General features: G+C 45.0%; 4 protein-coding genes across 6 annotated transcripts in view; all 4 read left to right on the top strand.

Annotated features, from left to right (window-relative positions):
- The window catches only part of LOC146691177 (collagen alpha-3(VI) chain-like), a 105,214-nt gene that overhangs the window by 65,991 nt on the left and 21,400 nt on the right, over nt 1–17,823 (top strand). Inside the window, exons 1-2 of one of the 3 annotated variants that reach the window (XM_085434462.1) lie at nt 9,381–10,009; nt 10,232–10,872. The exons of the other annotated variants lie outside the window; for them this stretch is intronic. Of the exons in view, the coding sequence (XP_085290588.1) occupies nt 9,487–10,009; nt 10,232–10,872 (1,164 nt within the window). The 5' untranslated portion in view covers nt 9,381–9,486. Of the gene's footprint in view, nt 1–9,380; nt 10,010–10,231; nt 10,873–17,823 lie in introns of those variants that run through there. 3 annotated transcript variants of the gene reach the window in all.
- On the top strand, nt 203–2,524 carry LOC146691180 (collagen alpha-3(VI) chain-like). The gene is made up of 3 exons (XM_085434486.1): nt 203–725; nt 999–1,583; nt 1,838–2,524. The coding sequence occupies exons 1-3, from the start codon at nt 203–205 to the stop codon at nt 2,452–2,454; spliced, it is 1,725 nt and encodes a 574-aa protein (XP_085290612.1). The 3' UTR covers nt 2,455–2,524.
- Nucleotides 2,731–5,034, top strand: LOC146691179 (collagen alpha-3(VI) chain-like). The gene is made up of 3 exons (XM_085434467.1): nt 2,731–3,253; nt 3,512–4,111; nt 4,366–5,034. Exons 1-3 carry the CDS (start codon nt 2,731–2,733, stop codon nt 4,980–4,982), a joined length of 1,740 nt encoding a protein of 579 aa, XP_085290593.1. The 3' UTR covers nt 4,983–5,034.
- LOC146691178 (collagen alpha-3(VI) chain-like) lies at nt 5,261–7,567 on the top strand. The gene is made up of 3 exons (XM_085434484.1): nt 5,261–5,783; nt 6,051–6,635; nt 6,890–7,567. Exons 1-3 carry the CDS (start codon nt 5,261–5,263, stop codon nt 7,504–7,506), a joined length of 1,725 nt encoding a protein of 574 aa, XP_085290610.1. The 3' UTR covers nt 7,507–7,567.

The raw sequence follows: 17,823 nt of genomic DNA, 5'->3' as shown, positions 1-17,823 counted from the left end.
ATTGTCTTTTTTTTTTTTAAATAGTTGTGCTTGTGAAGAAAGAGTTTAATTTCAAGATGTTTCTCTTTAGCTGCAAAATATTTGATTGACCAAGTTAAACATATGGTAAATCTCATGTCTCTTAGTGGTCAGACAGCCAGCAAGAAGGGATGTGGTGTTTTTGCTGGATGGATCTGATGCTACTAGAAGTGGATTCCCAGCTATGAGAGACTTTGTCCAAAAACAAGTAGACACACTCAGTGTGGATGATGGCAAAGACCGTGTGTCGGTTGTTCAGTACAGCAGCGATCCAGCCGTCCAGTTCTATCTGAACACTTACACCACAAAAAGAGAGGTCCTTGACAGTGTCAGAGGTTTGAGGCACAAAGGCGGACGACCCCTCAACACTGGAGCAGCTCTCCGGTACTTGAGGGATAACGTCTTCACGGCCTCTGCCGGAAGCAGGCGGTCCTCAGGAGCTCCGCAGGTCCTAATATTGATCACTGGTGGAAGATCATTTGACAGTATTGATGAACCAGCCTCTGCTCTCAAACAGCTGGGTGTCTTGACCATTGCAATTGGAACCCGAGGCTCTGACCCCAGAGAACTTCAGACCATAACTGGCGAGCCCAGTCATGCTGTATCTGTGTCTGAGTTCACTGACCTTCCCAATGTTCAAGAACAGCTCTCTTCTGTAATGAGCACAGTGCCAATGAGGGTCACACCATTGACCCCAACAGTGACTGGTAAGAACATGACCCATCTTCAAAATCCAGTATCATTGTAGGAAACAGTGTGAAAAGAAATCATTTGGTTTTGCTGTGTTTAATCAGCCAGTGGATTGTTTTTCCCTTTTTTTTTTTTCTGTTTTCGTTTTTGTTTTTTGTTTTTTTTATAAAATAGTTGTGGTTGTAAAGAAAGAGTTCACTTTTACCATGGTGCTTTTTAGCTGCAAAATATTTGATTGACCAAGTTAAACATATGGTAAATCTCATGTCTCTTAGTGGTCAGACAGCCAGCAGGAAGGGATGTGGTGTTTTTGCTGGATGGATCTGATGCTACTAGAAGTGGATTCCCAGCTATGAGAGACTTTGTCCAAAAACAAGTAGACACACTCAGTGTGGATGATGGCAAAGACCGTGTGTCGGTTGTTCAGTACAGCAGCGATCCAGCCGTCCAGTTCTATCTGAACACTTACACCACAAAAAGAGAGGTCCTTGACAGTGTCAGAGGTTTGAGGCACAAAGGCGGACGACCCCTCAACACTGGAGCAGCTCTCCGGTACTTGAGGGATAACGTCTTCACGGCCTCTGCCGGAAGCAGGCGGCCCTCAGGAGTTCCGCAGGTCCTAATATTGATCACTGGTGGAAGATCATTTGACAGTATTGATGAACCAGCCTCTGCTCTCAAACAGCTGGGTGTCTTGACCATTGCAATTGGAACCCGAGGCTCTGACCCCAGAGAACTTCAGACCATAACTGGCGAGCCCAGTTATGCTCTATCTGTGTCTGAACTTACTGACCTACCCAAAGTGCAACAGCAACTTGAGTCCTCTGTGGAAGCTGCAGTTTTTGAAGTCACCCCAGAATTACCAACCGTAATTGGTACGTTGTCAGACACATCCTATTGCTGGCTCCAAAAGTTACTAATTTCAGCTACAGTGAGGAAAAGCAAATAAATGAATGTGATGTGTGTATAGGTTTTTTGTGCATTTCAAAGCAGTTGGTAGCATGCTGTGGTCTTTCTAAAACAGAAGTAGGCCAGGCTAGTGTTGTTAAAATATTAGTGTGCCAGTGAAAGATAATCTCACAAGCTTTGTGAAAGGTTTTCATTTTTTTGTCCTACTGTCTTTTCTCAGCTTCACGTGACAGAAAAGATATTGTATTCCTTCTGGATGGTTCTGATGGCACAAGGAATGGCTTTCCTGCCATGCGTGATTTTGTAGAGAGAGTGGTGGAGAAAATCAATGTGGGAGAAAACAAAGACCATGTCTCTGTGGTCCAGTACAGCAGAGAACCAGAGGTCCATTTCTATCTGAACACATATACCACAAGGGAGGATGTGGTGGACTCGGTCAGAGGGCTTAGACACAGAGGAGGAAGACCCCTAAACACTGGGGCAGCTCTCCAATACGTCAGAGACAACGTCTTTACAGACTCCTCTGGAAGTAGACGCCTGCAGGGTGTCCCACAGATATTGATCTTACTAACTGGGGGAAGGTCTTTTGATAATGTAGATAGCCCAGGCTCAGCTCTCAAACAGCAAGGCATTTATGTGATTGGCATTGGAACTAGGACCTCAGATGCTAGAGAGCTGCAGAAAATATCATATGAGCCCAGTTATGCTCTGTCAGTGTCCGAGTTCACTGACCTTCCCAGTGTCCAAGAACAGCTCTCTTCTGTAATGAGCAAAGTGATAGTGAGGGCCACGCCCATGACACCAACAGTGACCGGTAAGAACGTGACTCCTTTGTAATCTCCAGTATCATGGTAGGAAACAGTGTGAAAAGAAACCAAATGTGATTTGCTGTGTTCAGTTAGCTAGTGGATTGTTGTTGTTTTTTTACAAAATAGTTGTGCTTGCGAAGAAAGAGTTCAATTTCAAGATGTTTCTCTTTAGCTGCAAAATATTTGATTGACCAAGTTAAACATATGGTAAATCTCATGTCTCTTAGTGGTCAGACAGCCAGCAAGAAGGGATGTGGTGTTTTTGCTGGATGGATCTGATGCTACTAGAAGTGGATTCCCAGCTATGAGAGACTTTGTCCAAAAACAAGTAGACACACTCAGTGTGGATGATGGCAAAGACCGTGTGTCGGTTGTTCAGTACAGCAGCGATCCAGCCGTCCAGTTCTATCTGAACACTTACACCACAAAAAGAGAGGTCCTTGACAGTGTCAGAGGTTTGAGGCACAAAGGCGGACGACCCCTCAACACTGGAGCAGCTCTCCGGTACTTGAGGGATAACGTCTTCACGGCCTCTGCTGGAAGCAGGCGGTCCTCAGGAGCTCCGCAGGTCCTAATATTGATCACTGGTGGAAGATCATTTGACAGTATTGATGAACCAGCCTCTGCTCTCAAACAGCTGGGTGTCTTGACCATTGCAATTGGAACCCGAGGCTCTGACCCCAGAGAACTTCAGACCATAACTGGCGAGCCCAGTCATGCTGTATCTGTGTCTGAGTTCACTGACCTTCCCAATGTTCAAGAACAGCTCTCTTCTGTAATGAGCACAGTGCCAATGAGGGTCACACCTTTGACCCCAACAGTGACTGGTAAGAACATAACCCATCTTCAAAGTCCAGTATCATTGTAGGAAACAGTGTGAAAAGAAATCATTTGGTTTTGCTGTGTTTAATCAGCCAGTGGATTGTTTTTCCTTTTTTTTTGTTCTGTTTTCGTTTTTGTTTTTTGTTTTTTTTTATAAAATAGTTGTGGTTGTAAAGAAAGAGTTCACTTTTACCATGGTGCTTTTTAGCTGCAAAATATTTGATTGACCAAGTTAAACATATGGTAAATCTCATGTCTCTTAGTGGTCAGACAGCCAGCAGGAAGGGATGTGGTGTTTTTGCTGGATGGATCTGATGCTACTAGAAGTGGATTCCCAGCTATGAGAGACTTTGTCCAAAAACAAGTAGACACACTCAGTGTGGATGATGGCAAAGACCGTGTGTCGGTTGTTCAGTACAGCAGCGATCCAGCCGTCCAGTTCTATCTGAACACTTACACCACAAAAAGAGAGGTCCTTGACAGTGTCAGAGGTTTGAGGCACAAAGGCGGACGACCCCTCAACACTGGAGCAGCTCTCCGGTACTTGAGGGATAACGTCTTCACGGCCTCTGCCGGAAGCAGGCGGTCCTCAGGAGTTCCGCAGGTTCTAATATTGATCACTGGTGGAAGATCATTTGACAGTATTGATGAACCAGCCTCTGCTCTCAAACAGCTGGGTGTCTTGACCATTGCAATTGGAACCCGAGGCTCTGACCCCAGAGAACTTCAGACCATAACTGGCGAGCCCAGTTATGCTCTATCTGTGTCTGAACTTACTGACCTACCCAAAGTGCAACAGCAACTTGAGTCCTCTGTGGAAGCTGCAGTTTTTGAAGTCACCCCAGAATTACCAACCGTAATTGGTACGTTGTCAGACACATCCTATTGCTGGCTCCAAAAGTTACTAATTTCAGCTACAGTGAGGAAAAGCAAATAAATGAATGTGATGTGTGTATAGGTTTTTTGTGCATTTCAAACCAGTTGGTAGCATGCTGTGGTCTTTCTAAAACAGAAGTAGGCCAGGCTAGTGTTGTTAAAATATTAGTGTGCCAGTGAAAGATAATTTCACAAGCTTTGTGAAAGGTTTTCATTTTTTTGTCCTACTGTCTTTTCTCAGCTTCACGTGACAGAAAAGATATTGTATTCCTTCTGGATGGTTCTGATGGCACAAGGAATGGCTTTCCTGCCATGCGTGATTTTGTAGAGAGAGTGGTGGAGAAAATCAATGTGGGAGAAAACAAAGACCATGTCTCTGTGGTCCAGTACAGCAGAGAACCAGAGGTCCATTTCTATCTGAACACATATACCACAAGGGAGGATGTGGTGGACTCGGTCAGAGGGCTTAGACACAGAGGAGGAAGACCCCTAAACACTGGGGCAGCTCTCCAATACGTCAGAGACAACGTCTTTACAAACTCCTCTGGAAGTAGACGCCTGCAGGGTGTCCCACAGATATTGATCTTACTAACTGGGGGAAGGTCTTTTGACAATGTAGATAGCCCAGCCTCAGCTCTCAAACAGCAGGGCATTTATGTGATTGGCATTGGAACTAGGACCTCAGATGCTAGAGAGCTGCAGAAAATATCATATGAGCCCAGTTATGCTCTGTCAGTGTCCGAGTTCACTGACCTTCCCAGTGTCCAAGAACAGCTCTCTTCTGTAATGAGCAAAGTGATAGTGAGGGCCACGCCCATGACACCAACAGTGACCGGTAAGAACGTGACTCCTTTGTAATCTCCAGTATCATGGTAGGAAACAGTGTGAAAAGAAACCAAATGTGATTTGCTGTGTTCAGTTAGCTAGTGGATTGTCTTTTTATTTTTTTACAAAATAGTTGTGCTTGCGAAGAAAGAGTTCACTTTCAAGATGTTTCTCTTTAGATGCAAAATATTTGATTGACCAAGTTAAACATATGGTAAATCTCATGTCTCTTAGTGGTCAGACAGCCAGCAGGAAGGGATGTGGTGTTTTTGCTGGATGGATCTGATGCTACTAGAAGTGGATTCCCAGCTATGAGAGACTTTGTCCAAAAACAAGTAGACACACTCAGTGTGGATGATGGCAAAGACCGTGTGTCGGTTGTTCAGTACAGCAGCGATCCAGCCGTCCAGTTCTATCTGAACACGTACACCACAAAAAGAGAGGTCCTTGACAGTGTCAGAGGTTTGAGGCACAAAGGCGGACGACCCCTCAACACTGGAGCAGCTCTCCGGTACTTGAGGGATAACGTCTTCACGGCCTCTGCCGGAAGCAGGCGGCCATCAGGAGTTCCGCAGGTCCTAATATTGATCACTGGTGGAAGATCATTTGACAGTATTGATGAACCAGCCTCTGCTCTCAAACAGCTGGGTGTCTTGACCATTGCAATTGGAACCCGAGGCTCTGACCCCAGAGAACTTCAGACCATAACTGGCGAGCCCAGTCATGCTGTATCTGTGTCTGAGTTCACTGACCTTCCCAATGTTCAAGAACAGCTCTCTTCTGTAATGAGCACAGTGCCAATGAGGGTCACACCTTTGACCCCAACAGTGACTGGTAAGAACATGACCCATCTTCAAAGTCCAGTATCATTGTAGGAAACAGTGTGAAAAGAAATCATTTGGTTTTGCTGTGTTTAATCAGCCAGTGGATTGTTTTTCCCTTTTTTTTTGTTCTGTTTTCGTTTTTTGTTTTTTTTATAAAATAGTTGTGGTTGTAAAGAAAGAGTTCAATTTTACCATGGTGCTTTTTAGCTGCAAAATATTTGATTGACCAAGTTAAACATATGGTAAATCTCATGTCTCTTAGTGGTCAGACAGCCAGCAGGAAGGGATGTGGTGTTTTTGCTGGATGGATCTGATGCTACTAGAAGTGGATTCCCAGCTATGAGAGACTTTGTCCAAAAACAAGTAGACACACTCAGTGTGGATGATGGCAAAGACCGTGTGTCGGTTGTTCAGTACAGCAGCGATCCAGCCGTCCAGTTCTATCTGAACACTTACACCACAAAAAGAGAGGTCCTTGACAGTGTCAGAGGTTTGAGGCACAAAGGCGGACGACCCCTCAACACTGGAGCAGCTCTCCGGTACTTGAGGGATAACGTCTTCACGGCCTCTGCCGGAAGCAGGCGGTCCTCACGAGTTCCGCAGGTCCTAATATTGATCACTGGTGGAAGATCATTTGACAGTATTGATGAACCAGCCTCTGCTCTCAAACAGCTGGGTGTCTTGACCATTGCAATTGGAACCCGAGGCTCTGACCCCAGAGAACTTCAGACCATAACTGGCGAGCCCAGTTATGCTCTATCTGTGTCTGAACTTACTGACCTACCCAAAGTGCAACAGCAACTTGAGTCCTCTGTGGAAGCTGCAGTTTTTGAAGTCACCCCAGAATTACCAACCGTAATTGGTACGTTGTCAGACACATCCTGTTGCTTGCTCCAAAAGTTATTAATTTTAGCTACAGTGAGGAAAAGCAAATAAATGAATGTGATGTGTGTATAGGTTTTTTGTGCATTTCAAACCAGTTGGTAGCATGCTGTGGTCTTTCTAAAACAGAAGTAGGCCAGGCTAGTGTTGTTAAAATATTAGTGTGCCAGTGAAAGATAATCTCACAAGCTTTGTGAAAGGTTTTCATTTTTTTGTCCTACTGTCTTTTCTCAGCTTCACGTGACAGAAAAGATATTGTATTCCTTCTGGATGGTTCTGATGGCACAAGGAATGGCTTTCCTGCCATGCGTGATTTTGTAGAGAGAGTGGTGGAGAAAATCAATGTGGGAGAAAACAAAGACCATGTCTCTGTGGTCCAGTACAGCAGAGAACCAGGGGTCCATTTCTATCTGAACACATATACCACAAGGGAGGATGTGGTGGACTCGGTCAGAGGGCTTAGACACAGAGGAGGAAGACCCCTAAACACTGGGGCAGCTCTCCAATACGTCAGAGACAACGTCTTTACAAACTCCTCTGGAAGTAGACGCCTGCAGGGTGTCCCACAGATATTGATCTTACTAACTGGGGGAAGGTCTTTTGATAATGTAGATAGCCCAGGCTCAGCTCTCAAACAGCAAGGCATTTATGTGATTGGCATTGGAACTAGGACCTCAGATGCTAGAGAGCTGCAGAAAATATCATATGAGCCCAGTTATGCTCTGTCAGTGTCCGAGTTCACTGACCTTCCCAGTGTCCAAGAACAGCTCTCTTCTGTAATGAGCAAAGTGATAGTGAGGGCCACGCCCATGACACCAACAGTGACCGGTAAGAACGTGACTCCTTTGTAATCTCCAGTATCATGGTAGGAAACAGTGTGAAAAGAAACCAAATGTGATTTGCTGTGTTCAGTTAGCTAGTGGATTGTCTTTTTTTTTTTTAAATAGTTGTGCTTGTGAAGAAAGAGTTTAATTTCAAGATGTTTCTCTTTAGCTGCAAAATATTTGATTGACCAAGTTAAACATATGGTAAATCTCATGTCTCTTAGTGGTCAGACAGCCAGCAAGAAGGGATGTGGTGTTTTTGCTGGATGGATCTGATGCTACTAGAAGTGGATTCCCAGCTATGAGAGACTTTGTCCAAAAACAAGTAGACACACTCAGTGTGGATGATGGCAAAGACCGTGTGTCGGTTGTTCAGTACAGCAGCGATCCAGCCGTCCAGTTCTATCTGAACACTTACACCACAAAAAGAGAGGTCCTTGACAGTGTCAGAGGTTTGAGGCACAAAGGCGGACGACCCCTCAACACTGGAGCAGCTCTCCGGTACTTGAGGGATAACGTCTTCACGGCCTCTGCCGGAAGCAGGCGGTCCTCAGGAGCTCCGCAGGTCCTAATATTGATCACTGGTGGAAGATCATTTGACAGTATTGATGAACCAGCCTCTGCTCTCAAACAGCTGGGTGTCTTGACCATTGCAATTGGAACCCGAGGCTCTGACCCCAGAGAACTTCAGACCATAACTGGCGAGCCCAGTCATGCTGTATCTGTGTCTGAGTTCACTGACCTTCCCAATGTTCAAGAACAGCTCTCTTCTGTAATGAGCACAGTGCCAATGAGGGTCACACCATTGACCCCAACAGTGACTGGTAAGAACATGACCCATCTTCAAAATCCAGTATCATTGTAGGAAACAGTGTGAAAAGAAATCATTTGGTTTTGCTGTGTTTAATCAGCCAGTGGATTGTTTTTCCCTTTTTTTTTTTTCTGTTTTCGTTTTTGTTTTTTGTTTTTTTTATAAAATAGTTGTGGTTGTAAAGAAAGAGTTCACTTTTACCATGGTGCTTTTTAGCTGCAAAATATTTGATTGACCAAGTTAAACATATGGTAAATCTCATGTCTCTTAGTGGTCAGACAGCCAGCAGGAAGGGATGTGGTGTTTTTGCTGGATGGATCTGATGCTACTAGAAGTGGATTCCCAGCTATGAGAGACTTTGTCCAAAAACAAGTAGACACACTCAGTGTGGATGATGGCAAAGACCGTGTGTCGGTTGTTCAGTACAGCAGCGATCCAGCCGTCCAGTTCTATCTGAACACTTACACCACAAAAAGAGAGGTCCTTGACAGTGTCAGAGGTTTGAGGCACAAAGGCGGACGACCCCTCAACACTGGAGCAGCTCTCCGGTACTTGAGGGATAACGTCTTCACGGCCTCTGCCGGAAGCAGGCGGCCCTCAGGAGTTCCGCAGGTCCTAATATTGATCACTGGTGGAAGATCATTTGACAGTATTGATGAACCAGCCTCTGCTCTCAAACAGCTGGGTGTCTTGACCATTGCAATTGGAACCCGAGGCTCTGACCCCAGAGAACTTCAGACCATAACTGGCGAGCCCAGTTATGCTCTATCTGTGTCTGAACTTACTGACCTACCCAAAGTGCAACAGCAACTTGAGTCCTCTGTGGAAGCTGCAGTTTTTGAAGTCACCCCAGAATTACCAACCGTAATTGGTACGTTGTCAGACACATCCTATTGCTGGCTCCAAAAGTTACTAATTTCAGCTACAGTGAGGAAAAGCAAATAAATGAATGTGATGTGTGTATAGGTTTTTTGTGCATTTCAAAGCAGTTGGTAGCATGCTGTGGTCTTTCTAAAACAGAAGTAGGCCAGGCTAGTGTTGTTAAAATATTAGTGTGCCAGTGAAAGATAATCTCACAAGCTTTGTGAAAGGTTTTCATTTTTTTGTCCTACTGTCTTTTCTCAGCTTCACGTGACAGAAAAGATATTGTATTCCTTCTGGATGGTTCTGATGGCACAAGGAATGGCTTTCCTGCCATGCGTGATTTTGTAGAGAGAGTGGTGGAGAAAATCAATGTGGGAGAAAACAAAGACCATGTCTCTGTGGTCCAGTACAGCAGAGAACCAGAGGTCCATTTCTATCTGAACACATATACCACAAGGGAGGATGTGGTGGACTCGGTCAGAGGGCTTAGACACAGAGGAGGAAGACCCCTAAACACTGGGGCAGCTCTCCAATACGTCAGAGACAACGTCTTTACAGACTCCTCTGGAAGTAGACGCCTGCAGGGTGTCCCACAGATATTGATCTTACTAACTGGGGGAAGGTCTTTTGATAATGTAGATAGCCCAGGCTCAGCTCTCAAACAGCAAGGCATTTATGTGATTGGCATTGGAACTAGGACCTCAGATGCTAGAGAGCTGCAGAAAATATCATATGAGCCCAGTTATGCTCTGTCAGTGTCCGAGTTCACTGACCTTCCCAGTGTCCAAGAACAGCTCTCTTCTGTAATGAGCAAAGTGATAGTGAGGGCCACGCCCATGACACCAACAGTGACCGGTAAGAACGTGACTCCTTTGTAATCTCCAGTATCATGGTAGGAAACAGTGTGAAAAGAAACCAAATGTGATTTGCTGTGTTCAGTTAGCTAGTGGATTGTTGTTGTTTTTTTACAAAATAGTTGTGCTTGCGAAGAAAGAGTTCAATTTCAAGATGTTTCTCTTTAGCTGCAAAATATTTGATTGACCAAGTTAAACATATGGTAAATCTCATGTCTCTTAGTGGTCAGACAGCCAGCAAGAAGGGATGTGGTGTTTTTGCTGGATGGATCTGATGCTACTAGAAGTGGATTCCCAGCTATGAGAGACTTTGTCCAAAAACAAGTAGACACACTCAGTGTGGATGATGGCAAAGACCGTGTGTCGGTTGTTCAGTACAGCAGCGATCCAGCCGTCCAGTTCTATCTGAACACTTACACCACAAAAAGAGAGGTCCTTGACAGTGTCAGAGGTTTGAGGCACAAAGGCGGACGACCCCTCAACACTGGAGCAGCTCTCCGGTACTTGAGGGATAACGTCTTCACGGCCTCTGCTGGAAGCAGGCGGTCCTCAGGAGCTCCGCAGGTCCTAATATTGATCACTGGTGGAAGATCATTTGACAGTATTGATGAACCAGCCTCTGCTCTCAAACAGCTGGGTGTCTTGACCATTGCAATTGGAACCCGAGGCTCTGACCCCAGAGAACTTCAGACCATAACTGGCGAGCCCAGTCATGCTGTATCTGTGTCTGAGTTCACTGACCTTCCCAATGTTCAAGAACAGCTCTCTTCTGTAATGAGCACAGTGCCAATGAGGGTCACACCTTTGACCCCAACAGTGACTGGTAAGAACATAACCCATCTTCAAAGTCCAGTATCATTGTAGGAAACAGTGTGAAAAGAAATCATTTGGTTTTGCTGTGTTTAATCAGCCAGTGGATTGTTTTTCCTTTTTTTTTGTTCTGTTTTCGTTTTTGTTTTTTGTTTTTTTTTATAAAATAGTTGTGGTTGTAAAGAAAGAGTTCACTTTTACCATGGTGCTTTTTAGCTGCAAAATATTTGATTGACCAAGTTAAACATATGGTAAATCTCATGTCTCTTAGTGGTCAGACAGCCAGCAGGAAGGGATGTGGTGTTTTTGCTGGATGGATCTGATGCTACTAGAAGTGGATTCCCAGCTATGAGAGACTTTGTCCAAAAACAAGTAGACACACTCAGTGTGGATGATGGCAAAGACCGTGTGTCGGTTGTTCAGTACAGCAGCGATCCAGCCGTCCAGTTCTATCTGAACACTTACACCACAAAAAGAGAGGTCCTTGACAGTGTCAGAGGTTTGAGGCACAAAGGCGGACGACCCCTCAACACTGGAGCAGCTCTCCGGTACTTGAGGGATAACGTCTTCACGGCCTCTGCCGGAAGCAGGCGGTCCTCAGGAGTTCCGCAGGTTCTAATATTGATCACTGGTGGAAGATCATTTGACAGTATTGATGAACCAGCCTCTGCTCTCAAACAGCTGGGTGTCTTGACCATTGCAATTGGAACCCGAGGCTCTGACCCCAGAGAACTTCAGACCATAACTGGCGAGCCCAGTTATGCTCTATCTGTGTCTGAACTTACTGACCTACCCAAAGTGCAACAGCAACTTGAGTCCTCTGTGGAAGCTGCAGTTTTTGAAGTCACCCCAGAATTACCAACCGTAATTGGTACGTTGTCAGACACATCCTATTGCTGGCTCCAAAAGTTACTAATTTCAGCTACAGTGAGGAAAAGCAAATAAATGAATGTGATGTGTGTATAGGTTTTTTGTGCATTTCAAACCAGTTGGTAGCATGCTGTGGTCTTTCTAAAACAGAAGTAGGCCAGGCTAGTGTTGTTAAAATATTAGTGTGCCAGTGAAAGATAATTTCACAAGCTTTGTGAAAGGTTTTCATTTTTTTGTCCTACTGTCTTTTCTCAGCTTCACGTGACAGAAAAGATATTGTATTCCTTCTGGATGGTTCTGATGGCACAAGGAATGGCTTTCCTGCCATGCGTGATTTTGTAGAGAGAGTGGTGGAGAAAATCAATGTGGGAGAAAACAAAGACCATGTCTCTGTGGTCCAGTACAGCAGAGAACCAGAGGTCCATTTCTATCTGAACACATATACCACAAGGGAGGATGTGGTGGACTCGGTCAGAGGGCTTAGACACAGAGGAGGAAGACCCCTAAACACTGGGGCAGCTCTCCAATACGTCAGAGACAACGTCTTTACAAACTCCTCTGGAAGTAGACGCCTGCAGGGTGTCCCACAGATATTGATCTTACTAACTGGGGGAAGGTCTTTTGACAATGTAGATAGCCCAGCCTCAGCTCTCAAACAGCAGGGCATTTATGTGATTGGCATTGGAACTAGGACCTCAGATGCTAGAGAGCTGCAGAAAATATCATATGAGCCCAGTTATGCTCTGTCAGTGTCCGAGTTCACTGACCTTCCCAGTGTCCAAGAACAGCTCTCTTCTGTAATGAGCAAAGTGATAGTGAGGGCCACGCCCATGACACCAACAGTGACCGGTAAGAACGTGACTCCTTTGTAATCTCCAGTATCATGGTAGGAAACAGTGTGAAAAGAAACCAAATGTGATTTGCTGTGTTCAGTTAGCTAGTGGATTGTCTTTTTATTTTTTTACAAAATAGTTGTGCTTGCGAAGAAAGAGTTCACTTTCAAGATGTTTCTCTTTAGATGCAAAATATTTGATTGACCAAGTTAAACATATGGTAAATCTCATGTCTCTTAGTGGTCAGACAGCCAGCAGGAAGGGATGTGGTGTTTTTGCTGGATGGATCTGATGCTACTAGAAGTGGATTCCCAGCTATGAGAGACTTTGTCCAAAAACAAGTAGACACACTCAGTGTGGATGATGGCAAAGACCGTGTGTCGGTTGTTCAGTACAGCAGCGATCCAGCCGTCCAGTTCTATCTGAACACGTACACCACAAAAAGAGAGGTCCTTGACAGTGTCAGAGGTTTGAGGCACAAAGGCGGACGACCCCTCAACACTGGAGCAGCTCTCCGGTACTTGAGGGATAACGTCTTCACGGCCTCTGCCGGAAGCAGGCGGCCATCAGGAGTTCCGCAGGTCCTAATATTGATCACTGGTGGAAGATCATTTGACAGTATTGATGAACCAGCCTCTGCTCTCAAACAGCTGGGTGTCTTGACCATTGCAATTGGAACCCGAGGCTCTGACCCCAGAGAACTTCAGACCATAACTGGCGAGCCCAGTCATGCTGTATCTGTGTCTGAGTTCACTGACCTTCCCAATGTTCAAGAACAGCTCTCTTCTGTAATGAGCACAGTGCCAATGAGGGTCACACCTTTGACCCCAACAGTGACTGGTAAGAACATGACCCATCTTCAAAGTCCAGTATCATTGTAGGAAACAGTGTGAAAAGAAATCATTTGGTTTTGCTGTGTTTAATCAGCCAGTGGATTGTTTTTCCCTTTTTTTTTGTTCTGTTTTCGTTTTTTGTTTTTTTTATAAAATAGTTGTGGTTGTAAAGAAAGAGTTCAATTTTACCATGGTGCTTTTTAGCTGCAAAATATTTGATTGACCAAGTTAAACATATGGTAAATCTCATGTCTCTTAGTGGTCAGACAGCCAGCAGGAAGGGATGTGGTGTTTTTGCTGGATGGATCTGATGCTACTAGAAGTGGATTCCCAGCTATGAGAGACTTTGTCCAAAAACAAGTAGACACACTCAGTGTGGATGATGGCAAAGACCGTGTGTCGGTTGTTCAGTACAGCAGCGATCCAGCCGTCCAGTTCTATCTGAACACTTACACCACAAAAAGAGAGGTCCTTGACAGTGTCAGAGGTTTGAGGCACAAAGGCGGACGACCCCTCAACACTGGAGCAGCTCTCCGGTACTTGAGGGATAACGTCTTCACGGCCTCTGCCGGAAGCAGGCGGTCCTCACGAGTTCCGCAGGTCCTAATATTGATCACTGGTGGAAGATCATTTGACAGTATTGATGAACCAGCCTCTGCTCTCAAACAGCTGGGTGTCTTGACCATTGCAATTGGAACCCGAGGCTCTGACCCCAGAGAACTTCAGACCATAACTGGCGAGCCCAGTTATGCTCTATCTGTGTCTGAACTTACTGACCTACCCAAAGTGCAACAGCAACTTGAGTCCTCTGTGGAAGCTGCAGTTTTTGAAGTCACCCCAGAATTACCAACCGTAATTGGTACGTTGTCAGACACATCCTGTTGCTTGCTCCAAAAGTTATTAATTTTAGCTACAGTGAGGAAAAGCAAATAAATGAATGTGATGTGTGTATAGGTTTTTTGTGCATTTCAAACCAGTTGGTAGCATGCTGTGGTCTTTCTAAAACAGAAGTAGGCCAGGCTAGTGTTGTTAAAATATTAGTGTGCCAGTGAAAGATAATCTCACAAGCTTTGTGAAAGGTTTTCATTTTTTTGTCCTACTGTCTTTTCTCAGCTTCACGTGACAGAAAAGATATTGTATTCCTTCTGGATGGTTCTGATGGCACAAGGAATGGCTTTCCTGCCATGCGTGATTTTGTAGAGAGAGTGGTGGAGAAAATCAATGTGGGAGAAAACAAAGACCATGTCTCTGTGGTCCAGTACAGCAGAGAACCAGGGGTCCATTTCTATCTGAACACATATACCACAAGGGAGGATGTGGTGGACTCGGTCAGAGGGCTTAGACACAGAGGAGGAAGACCCCTAAACACTGGGGCAGCTCTCCAATACGTCAAAGACAACGTCTTTACAAACTCCTCTGGAAGTAGACGCCTGCAGGGTGTCCCACAGATATTGATCTTACTAACTGGGGGAAGGTCTTTTGACAATGTAGATAGCCCAGCCTCAGCTCTCAAACAGCAGGGCATTTATGTGATTGGCATTGGAACTAGGACCTCAGATGCTAGAGAGCTGCAGAAAATATCATATGAGCCCAGTTATGCTCTGTCAGTGTCCGAGTTCACTGACCTTCCCAGTGTCCAAGAACAGCTCTCTTCTGTAATGAGCAAAGTGATAGTGAGGGCCACACCCATGACACCAACAGTGACCGGTAAGAACGTGACTCCTTTGTAATCTCCAGTATCATGGTAGGAAACAGTGTGAAAAGAAACCAAATGTGATTTGCTGTGTTCAGTTAGCTAGTGGATTGTCTTTTTTTTTTTTAAATAGTTGTGCTTGCGAAGAAAGAGTTCAATTTCAAGATGTTTCTCTTTAGCTGCAAAATATTTGATTGACCAAGTTAAACATATGGTAAATCTCATGTCTCTTAGTGGTCAGACAGCCAGCAGGAAGGGATGTGGTGTTTTTGCTGGATGGATCTGATGCTACTAGAAGTGGATTCCCAGCTATGAGAGACTTTGTCCAAAAACAAGTAGACACACTCAGTGTGAATGATGGCAAAGACCGTGTGTCGGTTGTTCAGTACAGCAGCGATCCAGCCGTCCAGTTCTATCTGAACACTTACACCACAAAAAGAGAGGTCCTTGACAGTGTCAGAGGTTTGAGGCACAAAGGCGGACGACCCCTCAACACTGGAGCAGCTCTCCGGTACTTGAGGGATAACGTCTTCACGGCCTCTGCCGGAAGCAGGCGGCCATCAGGAGTTCCGCAGGTCCTAATATTGATCACTGGTGGAAGATCATTTGACAGTATTGATGAACCAGCCTCTGCTCTCAAACAGCTGGGTGTCTTGACCATTGCAATTGGAACCCGAGGCTCTGACCCCAGAGAACTTCAGACCATAACTGGCGAGCCCAGTCATGCTGTATCTGTGTCTGAGTTCACTGACCTTCCCAATGTTCAAGAACAGCTCTCTTCTGTATTGAGCACAGTGCCAATGAGGGTCACACCTTTGACCCCAACAGTGACTGGTAAGAACATGACCCATCTTCAAAGTCCAGTATCATTGTAGGAAACAGTGTGAAAAGAAATCATTTGGTTTTGCTGTGTTTAATCAGCCAGTGGATTGTTTTTCCTTTTTTTTTTTGTTCTGTTTTCGTTTTTGTTTTTTGTTTTTTTTATAAAATAGTTGTGGTTGTAAAGAAAGAGTTCAATTTTACCATGGTGCTTTTTAGCTGCAAAATATTTGATTGACCAAGTTAAACATATGGTAAATCTCATGTCTCTTAGTGGTCAGACAGCCAGCAGGAAGGGATGTGGTGTTTTTGCTGGATGGATCTGATGCTACTAGAAGTGGATTCCCAGCTATGAGAGACTTTGTCCAAAAACAAGTAGACACACTCAGTGTGGATGATGGCAAAGACCGTGTGTCGGTTGTTCAGTACAGCAGCGATCCAGCCGTCCAGTTCTATCTGAACACTTACACCACAAAAAGAGAGGTCCTTGACAGTGTCAGAGGTTTGAGGCACAAAGGCGGACGACCCCTCAACACTGGAGCAGCTCTCCGGTACTTGAGGGATAACGTCTTCACGGCCTCTGCCGGAAGCAGGCGGCCATCAGGAGTTCCGCAGGTCCTAATATTGATCACTGGTGGAAGATCATTTGACAGTATTGATGAACCAGCCTCTGCTCTCAAACAGCTGGGTGTCTTGACCATTGCAATTGGAACCCGAGGCTCTGACCCCAGAGAACTTCAGACCATAACTGGCGAGCCCAGTCATGCTGTATCTGTGTCTGAGTTCACTGACCTTCCCAATGTTCAAGAACAGCTCTCTTCTGTATTGAGCACAGTGCCAATGAGGGTCACACCTTTGACCCCAACAGTGACTGGTAAGAACATGACCCATCTTCAAAGTCCAGTATCATTGTAGGAAACAGTGTGAAAAGAAATCATTTGGTTTTGCTGTGTTTAATCAGCCAGTGGATTGTTTTTTCTTTTTTTTTATTTCTTTTTTTGTTTGTTTTTTTGTTTGTTTTTTTACAAAATAGTTGTGGTTGTAAAGAAAGAGTTCACTTTTACCATGGTGGTTTTTAGCTGCAAAATATTTGATTGACCAAGTTAAACATATGGTAAATCTCATGTCTCTTAGTGGTCAGACAGCCAGCAGGAAGGGATGTGGTGTTTTTGCTGGATGGATCTGATGCTACTAGAAGTGGATTCCCAGCTATGAGAGACTTTGTCCAAAAACAAGTAGACACACTCAGTGTGGATGATGGCAAAGACCGTGTGTCGGTTGTTCAGTACAGCAGCGATCCAGCCATCCAGTTCTATCTGAACACTTACACCACAAAAAGAGAGGTCCTTGACAGTGTCAGAGGTTTGAGGCACAAAGGCGGACGACCCCTCAACACTGGAGCAGCTCTCCGGTATTTGAAGGATAACGTCTTCACGGCCTCTGCCGGAAGCAGGCGACCATCAGGAGTTCCGCAGGTCCTAATATTGATCACTGGTGGAAGATCATTTGACAGTATTGATGAACCAGCCTCTGCTCTCAAACAGCTGGGTGTCTTGACCATTGCAATTGGAACCCGAGGCTCTGACCCCAGAGAACTTCAGACCATAACTGGCGAGCCCAGTTATGCTCTATCTGTGTCTGAACTTACTGACCTACCCAAAGTGCAACAGCAACTTGAGTCCTCTGTGGAGGTTGCAGTTATTCAAGTCACCCCAGAATTACCAACCATAATTGGTACGTTGTCAGACACATCCTAATGCTGGCTCCAAAAGTTACTAATTTCAGCTACAGTGAGGAAAAGCAAATAAATGAATGTGATTTTCTGGTGCATTTCAAACCAGTTGGAAGCATGCTTTGGTCTTTCTTAAACAGAAGTTGGCCAGGCTATTGTCTTTAAGACTTTGAGAACATAGTATGATCGTCTGAACTTTTGTGAGAACACAGAACTTTCCATCAT

This window comes from Copadichromis virginalis, linkage group LG16, assembly GCF_057382275.1.
Source record: "Copadichromis virginalis isolate Kocher_CV1m ecotype Utaka linkage group LG16, C_Virginalis_male_GT1.1, whole genome shotgun sequence".
Classification (NCBI taxonomy): domain Eukaryota; kingdom Metazoa; phylum Chordata; class Actinopteri; order Cichliformes; family Cichlidae; genus Copadichromis; species Copadichromis virginalis.
The sequence above is the reverse complement of the archived record's forward strand: the minus strand, read 5'-3'. Positions and strand labels throughout refer to the sequence as shown.

What these genes read in the sequence shown, in the direction of transcription:
- LOC146691180 (XM_085434486.1), top strand. Translation starts at nt 203, where the DNA reads ATGAGAGACTTTGTCCAAAAACAAGTAGACACACTCAGTGTGGATGAT. An exon ending in ATTGACCCCAACAGTGACTG is followed by an intron (nt 726 to 998) that starts GTAAGAACATGA and finishes TCAGACAGCCAG; the next exon opens with CAGGAAGGGATGTGGTGTTT. An exon ending in AGAATTACCAACCGTAATTG is followed by an intron (nt 1,584 to 1,837) that starts GTACGTTGTCAG and finishes GTCTTTTCTCAG; the next exon opens with CTTCACGTGACAGAAAAGAT.
- LOC146691179 (XM_085434467.1), top strand. Translation starts at nt 2,731, where the DNA reads ATGAGAGACTTTGTCCAAAAACAAGTAGACACACTCAGTGTGGATGAT. An exon ending in TTTGACCCCAACAGTGACTG is followed by an intron (nt 3,254 to 3,511) that starts GTAAGAACATAA and finishes CATGTCTCTTAG; the next exon opens with TGGTCAGACAGCCAGCAGGA. An exon ending in AGAATTACCAACCGTAATTG is followed by an intron (nt 4,112 to 4,365) that starts GTACGTTGTCAG and finishes GTCTTTTCTCAG; the next exon opens with CTTCACGTGACAGAAAAGAT.
- LOC146691178 (XM_085434484.1), top strand. Translation starts at nt 5,261, where the DNA reads ATGAGAGACTTTGTCCAAAAACAAGTAGACACACTCAGTGTGGATGAT. An exon ending in TTTGACCCCAACAGTGACTG is followed by an intron (nt 5,784 to 6,050) that starts GTAAGAACATGA and finishes TCAGACAGCCAG; the next exon opens with CAGGAAGGGATGTGGTGTTT. An exon ending in AGAATTACCAACCGTAATTG is followed by an intron (nt 6,636 to 6,889) that starts GTACGTTGTCAG and finishes GTCTTTTCTCAG; the next exon opens with CTTCACGTGACAGAAAAGAT.